Source organism: Phyllostomus discolor, chromosome 7 (assembly GCF_004126475.2).
Source record: "Phyllostomus discolor isolate MPI-MPIP mPhyDis1 chromosome 7, mPhyDis1.pri.v3, whole genome shotgun sequence".
Lineage (NCBI taxonomy): Eukaryota > Metazoa > Chordata > Mammalia > Chiroptera > Phyllostomidae > Phyllostomus > Phyllostomus discolor.
In genome coordinates, this window is record NC_040909.2 from 11,662,381 (window position 1) to 11,684,112 (window position 21,732).

General features: G+C 53.2%; 1 protein-coding gene across 1 annotated transcript in view; it reads right to left on the bottom strand.

The window, feature by feature from the left end:
- ITGA9 (integrin subunit alpha 9) overlaps positions 1 to 21,732 on the bottom strand; it is a 308,765-nt gene that overhangs the window by 200,504 nt on the left and 86,529 nt on the right. Inside the window, exon 15 of the mRNA XM_028518757.2 lies at positions 15,422 to 15,582. Within this exon, the coding sequence (XP_028374558.1) occupies positions 15,422 to 15,582 (161 nt within the window). The remainder of the gene's footprint in view (positions 1 to 15,421; positions 15,583 to 21,732) is intronic.

Below are 21,732 nucleotides of genomic sequence, written 5' to 3' on the forward strand. Positions count from 1 at the left end.
TATCAGGTTCAGGAGAGGCCCACGGACAAGCACCAGTGTCCAATCCAGGCCCACGCACCCTGTGGAGGCGTGGAGCCAGCTGCGGTTCCAGGTGGTAGGGTTTCCTCAGCCAGCCCGAGGGAGCTGGCCCACAGGAAGGAATTAACACACGCATTGAACCCGCCATTGCAGGCATCTTCCCATGCCGACGTTGATAAGGAGCAAACTTGGCTGGTTTGAATTTCTTCTCCTTTACTTTCCCTGACCTTTGGGGAGGGGGTGGCTAAAAGGTCGGATACAGAGGAAGGAAGGAATGAAAACAAAGAGTGTGGGTATTTCACCACTGGAATAACAAACTGGAGACCCAAAGGAACTGGGCCGCCTGGCGCCTGGGAGGGAACAGGAAGTGGGGGACTGGGAGGACAGACAGACAGACAGATGCCTAGGGCTGCTCAGGAGGGGGTGTGATTACACAAGGTGGACTCAGGTTCAGCACAAGGATGGACTTTCAGGTTACCTGTACCACCCAGCGCTGGACGGGCTGCCCAGCACAGTGGCATCCACCCACACCCATGGTGGCCAGAGCTACAGAATGTGTGTAGTCGCCCCTGGGGCCCTATTCACGGGTCTCCGCTCCAGAACAGGGAGAATCCCACCAGCAGAGCAGCTGCTGGCAGAGCTGCAGGAAGGGCCAAGATGCACTTCCCAGGCATTGCACGCAGGTGGAGAGTGCTACCTGTGGCACACAGGAAATGCTCACACCCTGGCTTCGACACAGGAAGCCCTTAGGCAGTAAGTGCTCACTTACTTCATCCACCTGTGTACCCTCCAAGCCTCTGAGTGCTGTTAACGGGGCTGACTAACGAGTCTCAGGAAGGTCTGTACCTGCGTCTGTGGGTGAGGACGCAGGCACCAGAAACGTGGGCTTCTCCAGCCCCAAGCACCTCTGCACCCACTCATGTGGCCTCACCCCCTTTTAGCAGGATCCCAGGAATCCCTACAATGGCATCAAAAGCTACACAGAGAGTCTGACCAGCACGGGCTCACCAGCAAGCTGCCCTGATGCACTAGCAGAAAGCGGTGATGCTGACACTGTCAGCAGCTGGGAGGCCATCGCTGTGACCCGTGCAAGGCTTTCCGAAACGCTGAACAATTTGACACGCCCTCCTCACCACGTTTACAGACACTCGGGCTCCAGGGGGGAAACTCAGAGACACATTTCCCAATCTAAGTATGAAGACAACCTTCATAATACTAAATGGTCCTCAGAGCCTCAGGTGATAGCAGCTGTACTTCTATTACGAGTTGATTCAGGAAATGCATTTGCATATGTGAATTCACACTCCAGTCCCCCCACCCCTGCTGCCATCCCAAGGTTCCCCAAAGTGATCGGGAGGTTTGACTCTAGACCGGCACTGCCCAGTGGGGTACCCCCCACCCACATGTGCCTAGTGAGCACGTAAAACGTGGCTAAAATACACACTGGGGTTGAAAGACCTTGTCCAAAAAAAGGACATAACTATCTCATGAATAATATTTATAAATTAAGTACATGTTCAAATGATTATATTTTGCATATAGAAAGTTAAATAGTAGATCTTATTCAAATTAATCTTACCGGTATAACCTTTTTAATATAGCAACTAGATATGCTTCATGTGTGGCCTGCATGGCCGTTCTATTGGACGGTGATGCTGCACTCCAGGGACAGCGCCCCTTCCTGGGAGAAGTCAGGGGGCACCACTGCCCTCCCTGGGACCCAGGCATGGCTCCCCTCCACCTATGTCTGGCCACCGGGCCTCCCAGCGAGCTGCAGGCTGACTACCTGCACCCAGCGAGTGTTCTTTGTGGTTTTCTTAAAGACGATGTAGCCTCGGACCATTTCCTGAAAGTATTTGGGTCCTTCCTTCGCTCCTGCCAAGGCAGGTTAAATAACCCGGGAAGGCACGTGAGACGCAGAGTGTACCCGAGCTCCCCAGTCACCAGCAGGTAGGCTTTAGGTTTTAAATGGAAAAAAAAATCACAAAGGGCTAAAAAGAGGCAGGGAGGACAACCGCCTGGAAATTCCAGCTCAGTGGACATACAGGGGACTCTCAGGCATGTGTTTGCATATTTTCCAGGGTGCCCCAGGAAAAAGACAAAGGTGGGCCCGAGGTCTTATTTCACCCTCACACCAGCACTACGGGGTAAACATCTAGACTTTGCCTTTTCTCTGTAGCATCACATTTATGCCCAAAGAGAGAGACTATCTAGAAAGCAATTCCTTTTTAAAAAAATAAATGTATGCATGTGTGTGTTCATAGGGCCTTATCCACCAAAATCTTTCCAAGATCAGGCACATTTGATTCATTACATCAGGAAAAAAAACTCTCCTTTGAAGTTCAGTCCATTAACTCCACCCGTCCTTTGACATGGACAGTGAAGAAGGAAAGACACCGGGACCTAATCTGGCAAGCGTCCTGGGGGTCCTCTTCCATGTTAGGCGTGGCCCGGGGTGAGCACCGAACGCCGTAAGCTCCCTGCCCTAAAAGAGCGGATAATCTAACACAAGAGTCAAAAAGCCAGTACCGGCCCTGGCTGGCGTAGCTCAGTGGACTGAGTGCGGGCTGCGAACCAAAGTGTCGCAGGTTCAATTCCCAGTCAGGGCACGTGCCTGGATTGCAGGCCATGACCCCCCAGCAACCACACATTGATGTTTCTCTCTCTCTCTCTTTCTCCCTCCCTTCCCTCTCTAAAAATAAATAAATAAAATCTTTAAAAAAAAAAGCCAGTACCAAAGTGTTAGAGGCTGGGATGTGTCTTCCGAAAATTCATGGGCTGAAGCCCCAACCCCCAGCACCTTGGAATGCGACTGCCTTTAAAGACAGGGTAATTAGGTGGTCATTAGTTAAAGTGGGGTCAGTGAGGGTGGGCCCTAATGTGGTGTGAGGGGTGTCCTTATAAGAACAGGAGATGTGGACACACACGAGGGCAGAGGGAAGGCCACGGGCAGACACAGGAGAAAGCAGTCAATCCTCAAGCCACAGAGAGAGGCCTCAGAAGCGACCAAACCTGCCGACATCTTGATCTTGAACCTGTAGCCTCCAGGACTGTGAGGAGTACAAGTCTGTCATTTCAGTCACCCAGTGCATGGCACTTTGTCATGATGGCCCACACAGAATGACACCCAGCAACCCAGGAGGGAAGAAGGCCTGAAGCCCACCTGGGGAGAGGGGGGGAGAGGAGAGGTCAGGGAGATGAAATGGGGTGGTGGGCCGTCATTCTGGAGGGGCAGTGAGGTTTGCACAGGTGGAGCTGGCGGAGAGGGGGCAACAACAGCCTAAGCCAGGAGTCGGAAAGGCACGAGGCCACCAGACTCGCCAAGTCAGGGCTTTCAGAACAGAGGGCCAACAGGCGAAGAGCTCCTTGGACCTACTGTTTGCCGCCTCTGCAGGGCTGGGCACCGTGTCTGGCACGCAGTGGGCTTTCAATGAACGGAGTGCATATATAATTTGCCATCTGAATTAGAATGCTTTGAGAGTGAAAGGGTAACTGTAACGGTGAACTGGGTCAACAGGTGTAACCCAGGCCTGTCCCAGGCTCGCCTGGGCACGGGTCACTCCATCAGTGAAGCGTGCAGAAGTGAACTGAAAACAGAGAAGCACGAGGTGGGAGGGGCAGAGTGAGGGCTGGCCGGGGCCCCAGCGCAGGTGCGGAGCGATCTGAACTTCTCGGAGGCAGGCCCTGGTCTTCTTCATCTCTGTTTCCTTGGACCCAGCAGAGCCTGGCACCCGGCGTGGACTTGTACTCGACACGTACTTGGGGGCAGAATGCAAGAACCGGACTTCCACGTCCTCAAAAGAGGATTACATGACATTTATTTTTTTTAAGTGGTTGAGGCCAAAGACGGGCCAAAAAGACCAAAGAGAAGGAAAGGGAAGCTCCGCTCCCCCGGGCCCCTCCCTGCTCTGAGCTCGCCGACCCGCACCTGAGCTTTCCTCTTGCCACACAGCACGGCAGACACAAACACGCGTGTGCAGCAGCTGTGAGTCCAGTTCTCCGACTGACATGGGAAACCAAGAACCAACTGGCCCGAAGACAGACTTCCCATAGCCAGCGCTTCCTCGTCCCCGGACTGACTTGAAAATCTTAATTACAGTAACCACCATTTCTCGTGGGCCACGGCGTCATGATTACGTCATGTACTCGAGGCTGCAGAACTAGTAAGTTCTGCCAAGTGGGATTCAAACCCAAGACTCTGCCGCTGATCAGAGGTGAGATCTTGAGTAAACGAAAGGCTCTCAGTCTCAGATTCGTCAACTCCAAAATGGGATTTTATTTTACTTTATTTATGTATGGATAGAATTACATAATACATGTCATTCTGTGTTTATAGTAATAATGTCACCGGGCTCTTATAAGGACTAAATGTGCACATAAAACCAGGCAGCAAATGTTCAGTGAAAGAGCTATTACCACCGTTATTAGTACCAGTTATTGTCCCTAAGTGTATCAGAAAAAGAAGCAGTTCCATGTCACTCTCTTCACACAAAACTTCCAGGACACACATGAATAATTCTTCCCTTCTGCCCACCACTATTCCATCCCTCATGACCCAGGGCCACGCCAGCTGCAGACAGCTACTTGGAACAGGCGGGGTTCTTCCCTGTGGGGGCTTCTGTGGCTGTAAGTGCCCCCCACACTCACTACAACCAGCAAATTCCCCATTCTTATAAACAGTCGTCGCCCAAGAGGCTGGTGCCTGCCAGTAACCTGCCGGGGAAGAAAATCATGTGACCGCCATTTGCTCACAAGACCACAGAAGCCTCACCATCTCTAAGTTGGTTTCTCATTCTCTGTTTGCCACTGCAGATCGGACCTCAGGAAAAGAGAAGGAAAAAGACACTTCAAATTATTCTGCTTAATGAGACTTTGCACTTCAAGGAGTTCCTAAGTCTTTGGGGAGGAAAAATAGATTTCTGACATGATCTGCCCAAGACACTCCCGAGAAGTGGACCCGAGCTGGGGAAGAAGTCACACTCAGCCTAGCAACACTGGCCTTCACGCAACAGGCAGCGGATGAATGTAGGAGTTGCAGCCACGCCAGCCTCCTGTGAGGGGCACGCCCTCTATTACCTGCCGCCGAGCACCAGCGTGGGCCAGCCGTGGCACAAGGTCACAGCGAAGCCAGTGTCACTAGGAGCACTACATGGCTCCACGGCACTGACGAGGAGCTCTCGCCATCAGTATGCAGGGAGGCACATCTGGACAACTGTCACCTGATGGTCTCCGTCCTTTGACTCTTGCCTGGTAACTCCTGGTACCTATGCTCCTGGCTCCTTGCTCTGCAGAGTGGGTCCATGGACCAGCAACCTCGGCCTCAGCAAGGAACTGCTTAGAAACTCACCCCAGACCTGTGACATCAGGGTCTGCACGGAAGCAGGTCCCCAGGCGACAGTGTGCATGTGAAAGCTGGAGGATCCCTTGTAAATCGGCTCATGGAGACAACGCAGCAACCCTGACTCACTCTGCTCCAGGGGAAGGAAGGTGTCCCTTGGGAGGGTCATTACCATTTTCCCTCCTCTCATCTCACACATATTTCTTGTTTGCACACTTCCCATTTTCTATTCACCATCTGTTTCTAATCACTGAAACAAAAATATCCCCCAAACACCTGTGAACGGAGTCTTGCCCTAGTCCAGAGGCAGAGGAGGCTGGGTGGAGTGACAGAATTATGGGGTACAGAAAAGGGACCCAACGTTCACTGGACCCCTATACTATGCAGTTGGTGTTCTTCCCACTTTCAGCTGAGGAAACTCAAGTTTGGCAATAGGTGACTCGACTTGCAGAAGACCGCATGGCAGACCACAGGCAGCCCTGCCTGGCCTGTGCCACACCAAGTGGGAAGAGCACTTCAAACTTCAATACGGGCGCTTCATTCGTGACTGCTGGGTTGGAAAGGAGTCTCCCCACCAGTACGACAGGAAGGAGGGCCTTTATATACTAAAAGGCACTTCTCCTCGTAGGTCTCAAACCTTAAAGTGCTCTCACTTTTGACCCAGCAATTCCATCTCCATCCTCTATACTGCCCCCTTTACAGAGTCTCGTGCCAGAGGAGAGAACAGAAAACAGGAGATGCAAGATTGTGACACTCCTTAAAGGATCGATTTGGGATGAGCCATCCAACTTCCCTACCTTCCAACCCTGCTCCCCTCCCCCTACTGTCTATGGCCTATGGATAACTGTGAAAATAGGGGTGTGTGTGTGTGTGTGTGTGTGTGTGTGCGCACACACACATGCTCCAAAAGAACCCTTGAGAGAGACTATGTTCTCTGGCATTCTTGAAACTCGGGTTTTAATCAGCACACGTAAGTGCAAAGTGAAATAGCCAGTTTGACTTCAGCCCAGTTATTTACTTTTGCATTTGGCTTGTGAGGTTGACTTGTGAGACCAATGTCCATGTTTTATTGCAGCAGAATCTGTGAAATGCCTACCCAGTACCTAGCTCTCCTCTTTTAATAATCAGACTTCAGTATCTGCACTGTCCAACATGGTACCCACCAGCCACATGGGGTTAAGTTTAAATGTAAATGAATTAAAATTAAATTCTCTGGTGGCAGTGCCTACATTTCAAGTTCCCAATTGCCATCTATGGGTAGTGGACACCGTACTAACCAGTGCAGATATAGCACATTTCCACCGTTCCAGAAAGGTCTACTGGACAGCGAAGCTCCATACTGCTAGGGTTTACAGGATGTCCAGCTAAAACTGATTATCTCCTAACTTTCTTTCAGGTGAGGATGGTCAGTGAGTTGTTAGTAGAAGTCACTGGAGGCTCTTTCAAGGCCTGCCTCAGCTCGGATGACAAGAGCCTTTTGCTCTTCCCTCTTCTTCCTGCATGGAAAGCAGACACAGTGGCTGAAAGTCAGCAGCTGCATTGGGGCCATGAGGTAAAAGTTCTCCTAGTGGCCTGGGAGCATCCTTGGTCCTCGTCTCTCTCTACCACTACCTTGGTGCCCCGTTAAATCTCATGGTTTTAAATGCAATGTATCTGCTGACAACTCCCAAATTTATACCTCCAAACTCAGTGCACATAAAAATAAACTCCAGACCTTCCCCCCAAATTGTGGTCTGCTTGCAACCTTCCCCATTCAAGTTAAGGACAACACCCATGACAATGAAGATCTTGGAGTCAACTTTGACACTTCCGTCCCTCATACCTGACAATCAAACCCTCAAGATCCACCTTCAAAATGCAGGCAGAACTCATTTCCCCGCCCCCACAGCCACCACCCTAGGCAGAGCCCCAGTCTCTCTTCCCGGGATGCTCCAGTCATCTTCTGTGTCCCTGCTGCTCCCCCACCTCCTACAGTGCATCTCAACACAGCAGCCAGAAGCATCCTTTCGAAGTCAGGACCCTTTGCGTGGAAAGTAAGACCACGCCACTGCTCTGCACAGATCCCGTTTCACTCAGAGTAAAGGCCAAGTTCTCCCCATGGCCGGTGTGGCCTGATCTGCCCCACCCCCACCACTGCCACGTGGGCCCCATACCCCATCCCAGTCTGCTCCCACCCCAGCCTTGCTGCCCCTCCTGAAACACTGCAAAGCTTTGTCTGGATATGTCCTCCAGGAGTCCACTTTGCTAATGCCCCCACCTCCTTCCAAGTCTTTGCTCAAATCCCACCTTCTCCATAAGGTCATCCTACCGGCAACCTGTGCCCTCAACCTGCTCCGCCTTACTCTGTGTGTTTTCTTGTTTCCACAGCCAACACCACCTAACATGCTTCAAGTTACTTCTTCATTGTATCTACTGTCTGTCTCCCTCCCTCCACCGGCACGTAAGCTCCCACAGGGCAGAGACCTCTGTCTGCAGATGGAGCTGAGAGCCACAGAGCCTCGGAGGCACCGGGCACTCCGTGCATATTTCCTGAATAAGTGGAAAGTCCAGGGAATTGCATCCTCGAGCCAGTGGAATCACACCAGCAACCTCTCTTCCCCCAAGAGTCTTGTTATGTGAGAAAGGGTCATCCTGACATGCTCACACCCCTGGGGTCAGGCCTCGATTCCTGGCAGCTGAGTGGAGGTCCTAGCTGACACCTCTGGGAAATTATGTCGTATTTGCAGGCTGCAGTGAGCACTCAGAGCTCCTTCCAGATCCCGTGGTCCTGGAAGCCCCATAATGCCCCCACTTATCACCTTCCCACCAGCTGGAACGTGCCTGTGCTCCACGGAGCAGAGGAGAGAGGTGATGAAGCAAGTTATCCTATCATTACAATCACTTCCTTCCAAGACTTAGCTGACTCAGAATCTTTCTGCAACCCCAACCCCGCCCAGTGCCACCCTACATCTGATATGGTCATCACCCTCTAACGCATATTTTTATCTATGTCCTATCTTCACCTGCCTCACTGCACGAAGGGGAGCTCTCCCTCCCCCTACTTCCCCTTCTTGCAGCCAGTTCCTACCCAAACACACAACGTCCATTATCAGTCTAGACTCGACTCACCCCCTCCAGCCTGCTGCCATAGAGACAGCGCTGATGCCCGTCAGGCAAGCTGGCCCCGTGGTCCAGTGCCTCTGCAGGGAAACATTGGGGCGGAGTCCCTTCCGCTCATCTGTCTTCATTTAGAGGCCATCACGAGCCCTTCCTCGTGGAGCTGGAGGTGTCTCGGACACAAATGCTCCACTTGGGAGGACAGACACCAAGGGCTGTGTGGCATGGGCCGAGGCAGCCTGGGGGCTGTCTGGGGGACCAGCTACTACACTGAGGGTGACTCCGAGGCCTGCTGCCCCCTGGACCACAAGGGGCTCATTTATCAGGCCAGAGAAAACTCTACAAGTGGCTTGGCGAATGCTTGTCTCAGGAGGGAGCAAAGGTGACAAGGAAAAGAGCACTAATAGAATTTGGGCCTCCTTGATATGCTGCTTCCAAGAACAGCAATTGGCAAGGAAAGGGCAGGACCAGCCCTCGGGTTCTACTGGATCAAGTCACCAAGCAAGAAAGCCAATGGGCTGGAGAATGACTCCCGGAAGCCAGGTCATCCCGCACCAATCAGGACTGGGTCAGACTTGGTCGCAGGAGGCGAGGAGAGCCTCAGGGACCAGACAGTCCGGTGGGAGGCAACGTCCCCTTCACCGGGCCCCTCCCCTCGTCTGCGCAACTCAGCAACCAGCTCTGCATTACCCACTGGTGTGCAGAGGGCTCCCGGACAGCATCCCAGCATGTAAAGGGGTGAGGAAGGGTGAGCTTGATCAATCTAAATAAACTCTTCTCCATGATTTGAAATGGAAACTATTAAACCATCTAGTAATTTCGGTCAAAATTCAGAGTGCCTCTGAACCAAAAGTACAAATAAAAAGAGCCTTGGCCCGGTGGTAAAACTGGCCTCACAAACCAACTTTCCTATTTGTCAATTTGAAAAGCCACAGGAAGCAAGAAGAAAAGGGCTTCGACAACCAAACATCTGTGTGTACGGCGTGACTTGAGTGATACGACCAACTTAGGAACAAACACAACGGGTACCATGGTTACTGCCAGCGGAGGAGCTGCTGTGGCTGGCTTGCAAGAGCCGACTGTTACATTTTCAGAAAGTTTACGAGCCCATGATTAAAGACAGCCATTATTAAAGTTAAACTGCACTTATGATACACGAAATAAGTCCAAGACGGACAAGTACTGTGTGATCTCACATATGTGTGAAATAAAAACAAACAAACAAAACAAGCAAAACCAAACTCATAGATAATGAAAAAAAAATAAATAAACTGGCGCTTGCCGGAGGAGGGGGCTGGGAAGATGGGTATAAGTGGTCAAAGGTACAAACTTCCAGTTACAGAGTCAGTCCATCATGGGGGTGTCAGGTACAGCAGGGCGACTATGGTTGGTAACACTGTATTGTATATTTGACAGTTGCTAAGAGAGTAGATATTTTTTACTTTTAATCCTCACCCAAGGAGAGAGATGTTTAAAGAGAGGTGGGGGGGGGGGTGGTCGGAGGTGGGACAGAGAGAGAGAGAGAGGGAGAGACACGGATGCAAGAGAAATATCAATCAGTTGCAACCAGGGATCAAACCCACAACCTGGGTATGTGCCCTGACTGGGAATCACACCCGCAACCTTTCGGCGTACAGGATGACACTCCAACCGACTGAACCACACGGCCGGGGTGACAATAGATCTTAAAAGTTCTCACCATAAGACACGGTGGCCAGTGTGATGCCCTAACCTTTGCCACAAAGCAGCTGTAGTAACTTAAGTTTCAAACTCCCTTGAAAATTCCTCCAGCGACATGAAAGCACAGCCTTAGCAACATCTGCAGCTACTCAGAAAGCCACTGAGCTTTTACATTCCCTTGTCCAGCGCGGAGTGGCTCTTTCCCCTTGTTACATTAATCCTTGTTATTGGCTCCCTTTGACAGTGGCTGACACATGGTTTTGCTCACCAAAGGTTTTCTAACGGCCTCTAGATAGGGTGTCACTGACCCTCACAGTTGGCAAGGCACTGACCCCATCTTTGGCTTTGCCTGGGTTTCTCCACTGTCCCTGTATAGTCTCGAAACTGTCACCCCGGTTTCCTGGCTCCTGAGGAGGCTCCCAGTTTACCCATCAGACACAAGCACCTCGCTTAACAAAGGGCTGGCTTTCTTGGGTCCTGTGCAGAACTGGAAGATGGGGCTCAGATACCACCCAGGCGAAAACGGGGCAGCAACGACAAGACACTTATGTTCACTCTTCAGCATGCACCACGCATCCAAAACTCTCTGCTTCACCACCTCATGCCATCGCTCCCCAGCTGCAGGTCCACGGAGAGGGGAGCAGGCCCCACCCTGCCCGAATGCTGACCGTGACCTCACACTCCAGCTGACGCGATTAGTCACTTCACCAGGTTTCAGTTTGACCAACATTTATCGTGTGCCTCTCATCCTCCAGACAGGAGTTGGGCGGTTCTGAGAAGACAGGAAGCTGACAAGGGCAGCGGCTGGCCTCAGGACAGTTAAGACCTACTGACTGTTCCCCTGAGCCTCGGGGAACAGACAAACCTCCAGCGGGCAAAAGGGGTGAAGCACAACCAGCCACAGCAGGACTTGGGACCAGGGCCAGGGCTGCCAGCAGGCTTCCAGCAGGAAGTCCTCAGGACCAGCAGGACCGGGACTTAGGGCTGCCCCAGTGGGGCCCGGGACGTGGTTTCCCACGGCACATGGGCACTGCCCTGCAAGAGGACTAACACGCGTGCTTCCGACTGCATCGGGGAAAGCTCCAGAGAGGTGCCAGCGCGTCCCCGGGACTCCCCCGGCACCTCCAGAGTGGGCCCTCCCAGCACACCAGAGCAGGCCGCTTCTGCAGACTTTGGCAGACCCTGAAACCCAGGCAGAATTCAATGACGTGGTTGTGTCTTCACTGTTCTTTATTTTTACAGTTACTTTCTGTTTTGGCACGCGACAACTAGTTTTCTGCTTACAGGCGGTTCGAAGTTTCTGTTTTAAATTACTTTATTTGAGGCCAAAAGGCAGCTGATTGGAAGAAGAAAGTAGGAAATAAAGTACTGCAGGCAGTATGTATTTCAGACAAAAAAAAAAAAAACGAAAAGAAAAAGCCAGGCAGGTGGCACGTGCCTGTACATGGATAGGACCAAAACTGGGCCTCTGGGGCCTGGGGTGAGCGCAGGAACCAAGGCGGGAAAGCACAGGGGTGCGTTCCAGGGTGACGGTGGGGGAGCCAGTTGACCTTGACCAGAGCCCAGGGCACATGTGATACACTAGATGAGGCTAGGAAGGTAAACTGAGGCCAAGTGCTGGAGAGCCTTGAGGTTGAGGGGAGGCGTGCGGGCCTGTGACTATGGGGATCCACAGAGGTGCCCATCCCACTGTGAGCATGGAAGGGGCCTACCCCTAAAACTGCACTGGTGCGGGGGCAGGAGAGGAGGGAAGCGAGGGACGGGGACTGTGAGGTGGCAGCAGGAACAGCCTCAGCTCCGATGCCCACAGGGAGGCCCTGAGAGTGGGCCTGGCACCCCCCCCCTCCGGGAAGGATGGGGCCCACCACAAAGCCTCCTATACATCCTGGAGGCCCCACCAGGGTGTGAACGGAACAAAGCAGGGGACAAGCAGCTAGCCTGGGAGGCAGGTGTTAGGCCTGGGTGTCCTCTAGGAGAGAGATACTTACCGCCATATAAGGAATAAAAACTAGGGAAAGGGAGGAAGGGGGGAAAAGAATTGGAATAAGCTTAAAGGAAAAAATACCTAAAGATAGCCTAAACAAAACACTCCCGGCCCCTAGTGCCTGCCTCACTGTCTGCTAGCCATATGGTGTGCGATAAGCCAGAACGCTTTTATTTATCTTCCTCCGCTGTCTATAAAGCCCCACTGACAAGGCCCCACTTGAGGCAAAGGCTGCGCCGTGCTCTCGGGCTGTGACCAGCGGCTCCCAGCCCCGGCTCCAGGAGGCGGCCAGGCTGTGATCTTCCCCCACCCCGCACCACCCCGGCCTTGCTGCCTGTCTGGGCCCCACTAGAGCCATGGCCTCCACAGCTGTTCTCCCACATCTGGAGGAACGACAGGCCAGGCCAGCTGGGCCACACCGCAGACAGCCAGCCCCCTCATTAGCGTTCACCCTCGCTGGCTCCCCCCGCCACTCGCCGGAGTCCTCTGCTACGACCCAGACAATACCTAGTCTGGGATGGGGTGGGTCGGGCGGGCTCTCCTTGTGGCTGTAAGTTATCAGCCACCTCCGGCAGTGCTTCACAGGGGTGCTGCCTCAGCAACCGTAAACGCTTCGGGGCTTGTGCTTTCCTGACGTAGCCAACCACCCCCATTTCCTTGCATGAGAAAGCGGCCAAGCGAGGTCCGAATTTCGCCAGGTCCAAGTTCTCTGCGCTTCCCTACCATGGCCCCAGTAACCACACACAGGTCTGTGGGTGATGCGCACTCCTGAGCCCCACCCTCAGCCTCTGCAGGGTCCGACCACCTCCCGCCAGCCATGCTTTGGCGGAACGGGGTCCTGCGTGCGTGCGTGCATGCGTGCGTCCATGCGTGCATGCGTCCGTGCGTGTGGCGCCCGGAGACTGATCAGGTGACTCTTCCACCTGTTGCCAGGTTAAATGTGAGTTCAGATAAACAAAATTTTTTTAATTTTTAGTTTTATGTTTTGATTACAGTTGACATTCAGTATATTTTGTATTAGTGTCAGGTGGACAGCACAGTGGTTAGACACCTATACACTTCACAGAGTGGCTCTTGACAGTCCCGGTCCCCACCTGGCACCGCACGTAGTTGTTACAACATCACTGGCTGTATTCCCAGTGCTGTACTTTACATCCCCGTGACTATTTCAACAAATAAGTGTTTAGTATGGATATGTCACACGCACTATTTGGGATAGGGTCCAGCACAAATGATGCCCCCCTTTTTTATTATAAAACCTTTTATTATAAAATCATTAAGCATGTAATTCTGTAACATAACAATATCACACACAAACACACTGTATGTCATTTTAGGTGGAGTGTTCAAATTAAAACTATGAATTACTACACCCACATTCTTACCCTACCAACCCACACTCAGGCAGGTGTTACTTCTGCCAGACCCTATACGAATACTAAAAAAAATATTTGTTGTTTATCTGAAATTCAGCTTTAACCAGAAATGCAATCGTTTTACTTGCCACATCTGGCAGCCCTGGACGGCAGGGAGTGGCAGGACCCAGGCCTCGGCCGCCCTGCTCTTCACCGCTTCACCCTGCAGAGGCAGCACCAGCCTGCACCTCCGGGTTGTGCCCCTTGAGGGCTCTCTGCAAAGGCCTTGCAGGCTCTGTGTGGCCCTAGCTTGTGTCCGGGACCCAAGGGAGCTACCTACACGTGAAGGCCAATCTCGCCCAAAGCTGGAGTCACAGAGAGCCCTGGAGGAAAGCACCTGTGGAAGACTCAGCGTGAAGGAGCCCAAGGGAAGATGCCCCCTGCCCGCCCAGGTAGCACGGAGACCCCCAAGCACAAGCACTTAAAGGCCTGGCCGTGTTTCAACAAGAGCCTGTCCTGGGCAGCCTCACACCACCAAAGGCACCCCCAAGCCAACATAAAGGTAGCACCTACAGGGGTGGGCAGCTGGCTGGTGTACCAGGAGCATGAACTGTTATAAATGGCCTTTACCCGGGTCCCAGGGCAGTGGGTCTGGGCAGGTCCCAACATGAGTCCTGGCAGGAGACATGACCCAGCCCCAGTTCAGCGCTTCTCAGGGGCATGGACTCTCGGGCTCTGGGCCAGGCCAAGTGCCATGGGTGTGTGGGGCATGTCTCTGCACACAACCCAGAAACATCGAGAAGCAGCTGTCGTTCCCCTGCCCTGGCACTCAAGGCAATGATAGAATGACACTTCACCCTAATCTGCGGTCTATTTTTTGCAATCGTCCAGAAAGCCACTGGCTAATAATATGAGGTTGAATGACATGAAGTTGCCATTTTTGTAAGTCAAGAATGTTAAGAATACAGACCATTACATACAGCCCAACCAAACAGTAATAATAATGCTCAGCTCTGACTGTGTGTCGGGCTCCATACAAGGTCTCTGAAGTATATTCATCACGTAATGTTTAATTCTTACAACCACCTTCCAAGGTAAGTATTACTGTGCCCGTTTTAGAGATGCGGAAACCGAGACACAAAGAAGTCACCATGTTCATTCAACTGGACACCGACTGGGTCTGTGTGACTCCCAAACCCACATTCATTTCACCTACCACATGGCCTGGGCCATGGGGGTCCTTCCATGTCCTGTGCTCTTTGCCCGTGGGTCAGTGGCTGGTCATTCCTGTGGCACTGGGCGCTGCCAAGACTCCCACCCTGCCATCGCCTGCCTGTGCAGGGGCCCCTCTGTAGCTAACTGAATCTGGCCTCTGGAATTAGCAGCAAAGTGTATTTAACAAACAATTTCAAGAGGAGAAAAACATCTGAGCATTTATTTAGAGAGAGAGGGGAAAGAAGCCAAGACATGCACTCCTAAAATAAACAGAAAGTAATCAAGGCAGAAAAATCTAGCCCAACCAGTTTTAAAACATTGTAACCACAATTACGAGCTAACATGTAGTGGACTGCTGCGAAGGCATCAGGTGCAGTGTGATCCAGCATCACTGCAGACCCAGGGGCATGTGTTCTGCGGCTCTCCTCTGAGATCACTGAGCCTCGTAGAGGACAGAGGAAGAGAAACTTCTCAAAAGAACACGTGAAAGACAGAGAGGGTCACCGGTCCCCTGGCTCACCGTCACCCTCCTCAGGGGCTGAGATCAGCATAATAATATAAATAAAGGGCTGTCAGACTCCAACTTCAAAATAAGAAGAAGAAAGGAATGTTCCCCTCCTTGTGAAGTAAGATTCTGGAAGTCAGAGCACACGTAATGCACAATGGAAGTAGTTTGCCCAGTTCCAAGCGAACATGTGTGGACATCAAAGGTGGGGGATGAAAAGGAGCACCAACCTTCACGTGGGCCACGTAGTGATGACACGTCTCCTCCATGTGGACCAGCTGCAGCTTCTCCGAGACCTGACCCACGGACTCTCCCAGCACCACGAAGTAGACCCTGGGCAGCTGGCTCTTTTCCTTTTTGGCCACATCAGCCGTCAGAACGTAATTCAGGCCTGCCAATAAATAAGGTCAAAGTGTCAGCGAGGACAGACACACAGGGACGAGGCCACCTCCGCTGCTCCTCACAGGATCACAAGCGCGTGTCACACAACACCGAACCCTCCACTGCACGGGGGCCTGCAGCCCCAGGTCAGCACGTTCTCAGGGAGAAGCCGACAGTCGGGTACCGGCAGAGCTGAGAGAGAACCGGGTGCCCCCCGCCTTCCCGCTGACGCTCTGTGCATCACACACGTGCCCCGCCCCCCCACGATTTCCACCTCACCAGGTGACAACTGAGCCACCAATGCACACACTGACCATCAGCTGTACCCGGCACAGTTCGTGTCCTGGAAAGCAGACACCACGTCGAACCTAGAGAGCATCACTAGGAGCTGCCGATGTGACCGGGGCCGCATGTAATCCTGACTTCTATATAGCACTGGGACGTGTGCCCAGCACAAGGGGGAAGCGATCCAGTAATTCTGACTCACGTTGCAGATATCGGGCCGTGCTCTGCAACCACTACATCGACCAGACCGTCCAGGGTCCACAGGGAGCAGACAATGCACCAGGCGGTGTGCAGGCGCAGGGGCTGCATCAGCGAAACCCGAGGGCCGAACACCCTGTCCCCGCAGAACTGACACCCACGGAAAGTCAGACGAAGACAGCGGCTCTGCCCCCAGGCAACCAGGTGTGCAGCCCACGCATTTTGTAGCACCTGCCACTTTAACAAGGCCATGACCACCACGGGCCACACTGCGGTGCCCTCCTGAAAAGCAGGCCTCAGCCCCTCACCTCTACGAGTAACGCCGGGGGGCAGAACTTGCTTTGACACAGCCTGGCATTTTTTTTTTCCAAAAAGTTCTCACAATAGCCCTGACCTCTGTGTGGCTCAGTTGGTTGGGCACTTGTCCTGCAAGGCAAAGGGTTGCCGGTTTGATTCCCAGTCAGGGCACTTGACTGGGTTGCTGGTTCAGTCTCCAGGTGAGCTGCATTTGAGAGGCAGCTGATTGATGTTTCTCTGTCTCTCTTTCTCCCTCCCTTCCCCTCTCTCTAAAAATAGATAAAATCATTTTTTAAAAGAACAGTCACACTATAGAAGGCACGTTGGACGAACCCAAAAAGTTCCGCCTCCATTATGTGAGTCTACTTGTGAATGTAAAACAATGTGTTTTATTAATTAGGTAAGTATTGCTTTGGCATGAACAGTCCTATTTCACTACTTGTCTGGACCAAAGAACCCCGTTTCAGAGGCCAGCCCCTTTGCAACGCTTTATTATTTTTTAGCTGCTTTGTAGGTTCAGGGGGATGTGCCATTTTCCAAGTGAGAGGAAAGGAAATGACTGTCCAGAAAACAGTCCTGAGAGACTGCTGAGCACTGAGAATGCAGAGGGCCCTGCCCCTACCCCAACGCCACACCCCCGCCTCTTTGAAGCCGGGCTCTGGCAGCAACAAGCAGCAGCCCCACACCTGCCAGCACTGAAGGTCGGCAAGCCCGGCCCCGGGCACGGCTCTGAATAACATCGCAGGGCTCGGCCGCCAGGGGAGGCATGAACTGGGAGAGAGGAAAGTGACCTGAACAGGCACCCTGCAGCTGCCACAGGGCGTGCTCGCGATGCATTTAATGGTTCTTCTGGGCTTCTGCCATCTCGGGCATCCCGCCCTGTCAAGCCGGCGGATTCTTGGTTAGCAAGGGCGAGTCTGCCCCAACTTGTTTATTTCAGCAAACAGCTGATTTCCAAGGCAAGGCTGGGTCACCGGGAGGGACCTGGGACCTGGATCATCCCAGGAGGCACTGTTAAGAAGAAAAGAATGCCCTCGGGAAAGCACCTCAACAGAGACACCACGGGAGCCTGGACAAACATTGCACACCGGCTCCCGTGCCGACCACAGCGGGAAAGGGGGGCCACGCGGCGATGGCAAGTCGTTACGGCCATCTCGTCCAAAGCCCTCGCCTTGCAGATGAAGAGCTGGGGTCTCCTCAGGGAACACAGCTTGCTCCAGGCCAGAGAGCCACCCACCACAGAGCAGAATCTAGAACTCTCCTAATCTGCAGTACGGCTTATTCCTCCCATCCTGGCTCTTGGTGCATTTTATTTTTACATTATCTGACCAAAAAACAAAAACACTCTCATTTTTTGAATGCACCACCCACAGAACCAAACAAGTGCAGAGATCTAGAACTGAACTCTGGCCAATTGACTATCAACTGATCACAACTGCTCTAAGCCAAACAGTAAGAAAGGGTAAGGATAAGTGAAGCAAATTTCCGAGTTCCGTTTAGCAACATCATAGCTAGAGAGGGACACTGCTGGACGACGAGCCAGAGGCCTCGGTACCCCACCGCAATGATGGCAGCTGCTACGCAGGGCATCCTCTACAGCTCCTGGCTTGGCCTCCCCCCCGCCCAGGTGAGAATGTCACGGCTACTATTCCTTGGGAAGGTGACCACGGAGAGAACTCAGGGTCGGAACCATCTGGCTGAGCTCCGAGAAAGCCTGGGTGGAAACGAACACAGGAAGGCAGAGCGGATGACAGCAGAGCCCCACCCGTATCCTCTTGGCTCCGCCGCTCCTCTGATGTGCAGCCCAACTTGCACTGCCAGCACCTGCATCCCCTTTCCCAGGGGCTTTCTACCGGTGGCTGTGCCCACATGCGAGACAGGCCGCAAGTGCCCAAGACTCAAGCCCCCGGGGCAGCCCTCAGTACTGCAGGAGCCCTGCTCCCTCACCCCTTGGGTGGAGTAACGCTACAGGGTGTCCCACCCTGACTCCCGGGGTCCCTGCAGGACTCCCCTCCAACCACCCACAGTGGTGACCTGCTGTCACACACCTTCTAAAAACCACCTGTGAGGGTTTTTTTATGTGTCAGCCTGACTAGGCCACAGCACCCAGGTGTCTGATCAAACACCAGTCTGGATGTCACTGCCAGGGTATTTTTTAGATGAGATTAATATTTAAAACAGCACAATTTGTTGGTGTTTTTTTTTTAATCCTCACCTGAGGACATTTTTTTCATTGCTTTAGGAAGAGATGGAGGGAGAGACAGAGAAACATCAACAGGTTGCCTTACCCACCCCGACTTGGGATCAAACCCACAACCTAGGTAAGCGCCCTGACCTGAAATCGAACCCACAACCTCTCAGTCTATGGGACAACACTCTAGCCACTGAGCCACGGCTAATCAGTACAATTTGATAAAAGCAGATTACCCTCCGTGGTGTGGTGGGCCCCATCTAATCAGTTGAAAAAAAAAATCTAAATAAGAAAAAGACTAAAGTCTCTCCGAAAAGAAGGCATTCTTTCTGCTCCCAGACTGCCTCCCAGGCACCCTATCAACACACACACCTCTCCTTGTTCAGTTTCCCTGAAGAGCGCTGACCGAGACAGCTCCCTTCCCTTCCCTTCCTGTCTCAATGTCCCATTGTCCTGCTGGTGCTCCCTGGGGTCACCTCCTGAATCAACAGCGCGCCCTTGAATCCTGGACTCCGGCTCTGCTTCTGGGAGAATCCGAATTAAAATGGGGCAACTCAGGAAAAGGGAATGAGTTCAGCTTTCAGTATGTGCCAAGCACCATGCTGGGTCCTTGACAAACACCACCTTCCGTCCTCCTAAGCCCCGCCCCACAATGGAATCACCAACCACACGCATCCCTGTATCCCCATTGTGACGTCAGGGGGCGGGGGCAAGAAACAGCTTCGTTACCGGAAGTTGAGCTGAGGACCTCAAGGGCGCCCTGCTCCAGGCGGCCCGTGAGCACGCCAGCGCGCTCCCCGATCGGACTTGTCTAAAACGTTGAAGTGCACAGTAACCGCAGACAGACCGCATTACCCAATTCGCCAAGCACAATCGTTTTGGAAGCTTTTCATCTTTGGAGCTGCCTACTTAGTGCCTCTCCTTGGTTCCAAATTTACTTTGACATTTTAACTTGCACAAAAGGACGTGCGCTCCCTACCGAACTCCCTCTTGTAGAAGAAAGCAGCCCCAGAGAGACTAGCAAGGGCAAACCCAGCCTGAGAGAGGAGGGTCTGGGAGCTGCCAGGGTGGCACGAAGTGCAGACAGTTTTAAACAGCACCCACCTGAACTGTGCCTGAAAGGGGGCCCCCATGACGGAGAGGAGGTGTCGGAGAAGCAGCTAATCGGCCTGCCTGGTTAGGACAGCTGGCCCCCGTGGGAAGGCGCCCCTAGTGCAAGCCGCCTGCCAGCCCCATCCCAGGAGGGTGCTGGTTCTGATTAGGGCCCTCTCCAACAGCCCATTTCGCATCTCCAGGTTCTCCTCCAGCAGCTTGTGTCCATGCCATGTCGAATGATGTCACACTGATGGAAAAGCTGATCAGCCCCGAGTAACGCTTCCAGCCGCTGCCTTCCCCTGCCCCCAGCTGGTTCCCCAGGGCCCCCGGGGCTGGGAGGGGGCCAGCTGTCTTGCATCAACTCCGGCTCTGGTGTCTCCCAGAGAGTTGATTCATTCCCATTCCCCATCAGAACATGATTTCAGTGGTGAGATTCTACTAATAAATTCTCCTTCCAGAGTTACTCTGAGTTCCCTTAGAGTTTCCCAGAAGAAGGGAGGTGGAGGATATTTCCATTTCCATTTGATGAGCTTTCCTGAGCTTTCTCCCCGCACCACTCAAGGAGCGAGTGCTAATTATCAGACCAGGTCACCTCCTCTCTCACACAACGTGGATCTGCCTCCTCTCCACGCTTCTCCAGGAGCCAGCGGGAGCTAAGAGAAGTGTACCCCAAACGCCGGAGGGAGGGTCAGGGGAGCAGGCACCTGGTCGCAGCCCTACTTCCGTGCTGACGTGGATGACCTTGGCCTGGCCACTTCTCGGGACCCGGGCTCAGCAGCTGGTGCAGAGGGAGGGCAGGCACCCCTGCTCACTCATGGCTTTGCCAGGCTGACTGTGCGCCCTGGAAACATGGGGACGCAGAACCGGCACACACAAACACAACCACTCGGGGCTCCTCCCTTCCTGGTGTTCACTGAGGACTGTAGTGAGAGCCCGGAACTGCTGAGACTGCTTCTCAGCCTCCGGAGACTGACAGGCACGCGGAGGTTTCAGCGTGGCCAGCAGGTAGGTGCAGGCCCGGCCATGGATCATTGCCCCCTTCAGGGGCAAAACATTCACCATCCTTACTCATGGCATCTAGAAGGCTCCAAGGAGCCACTCCCCAAGCCAAGAATGAAGTGATGAATGAGACTTGGGATGGGCAGAACTCTTGCTTGATGAAATACATTAGAAACTGGTTCTTGAGGCCGTTGGAGCTCAACACTGGGTCTGCCCCCCAACACTGAGCAAAGGGCCTGCCCCACAAGGGGCTTAGACACATCCCCAAGCAGCAGCAACAGCAGCAGCATCAGTGGTTCTGTCTGGATCATCTGCCACCCTCTCCCTAGACCGGAAGCTCGGTGGTGACAAGGACTTTGCTGGGTCTGTTCTCCGCTCTGAGCCCAGGACCGAGCACTGTACCCGGCACTTTTAAGAACTTAAGAACGATTGGCTGGCTGACCCAACAGGTGCTTCGGTAACACCACGTGACTGGGTACTTGCTGCACTGATGTTCGAAGCTGCTGTCTCTCAGTTCCAAACCCGCCCTTCTCTCCCTGCGACGCCGATGCCAGGATGGGACTCTGCAACCCGCTTCTGCTGTGCTGGCGGCTCCCTGCGCGGCTCTGCCTCGAGGGAGCTGGACGGAGGCGGCCAGGCTGGAGGACAGACAGCGAAAGGGCTTGCTGCTTCCTGCTTGCTTCCCATTCCTGTCAGCCGAACCCAGCACCAGCTTTTCACGGCAGCTGGCTCTATCGGGCGGTTCATTCATGTTTCAGTGCCCCCCAGAGCCAGCTTCACTGCACCCCTGCAGAAACACCAGCAGCAGGAGCTAGCAGCCCCTCCTCCAAGCAGGTCTCTTCTCTCGGCTTCCAGGTTCCAATAACCCTGAGGAAGTGGTCCACCCCTAGTGTCACATTTTCCTTTTGCTGCCGTGACCAGAGGCTCTCCTATACAAGCCACCTGGAAGCTTGTTAAAACGCAGGCTGCTGGGCCCCACCGTCAAGGTTTCTAATTCAGTTCAAATTTGCATTTCTAACAAGACCCCACGTGCTGGTGCTGGTGCTGCCGCTGCACCTGGTCCGGGACAACACCTGGTGCAGACCAAGAAGCGGT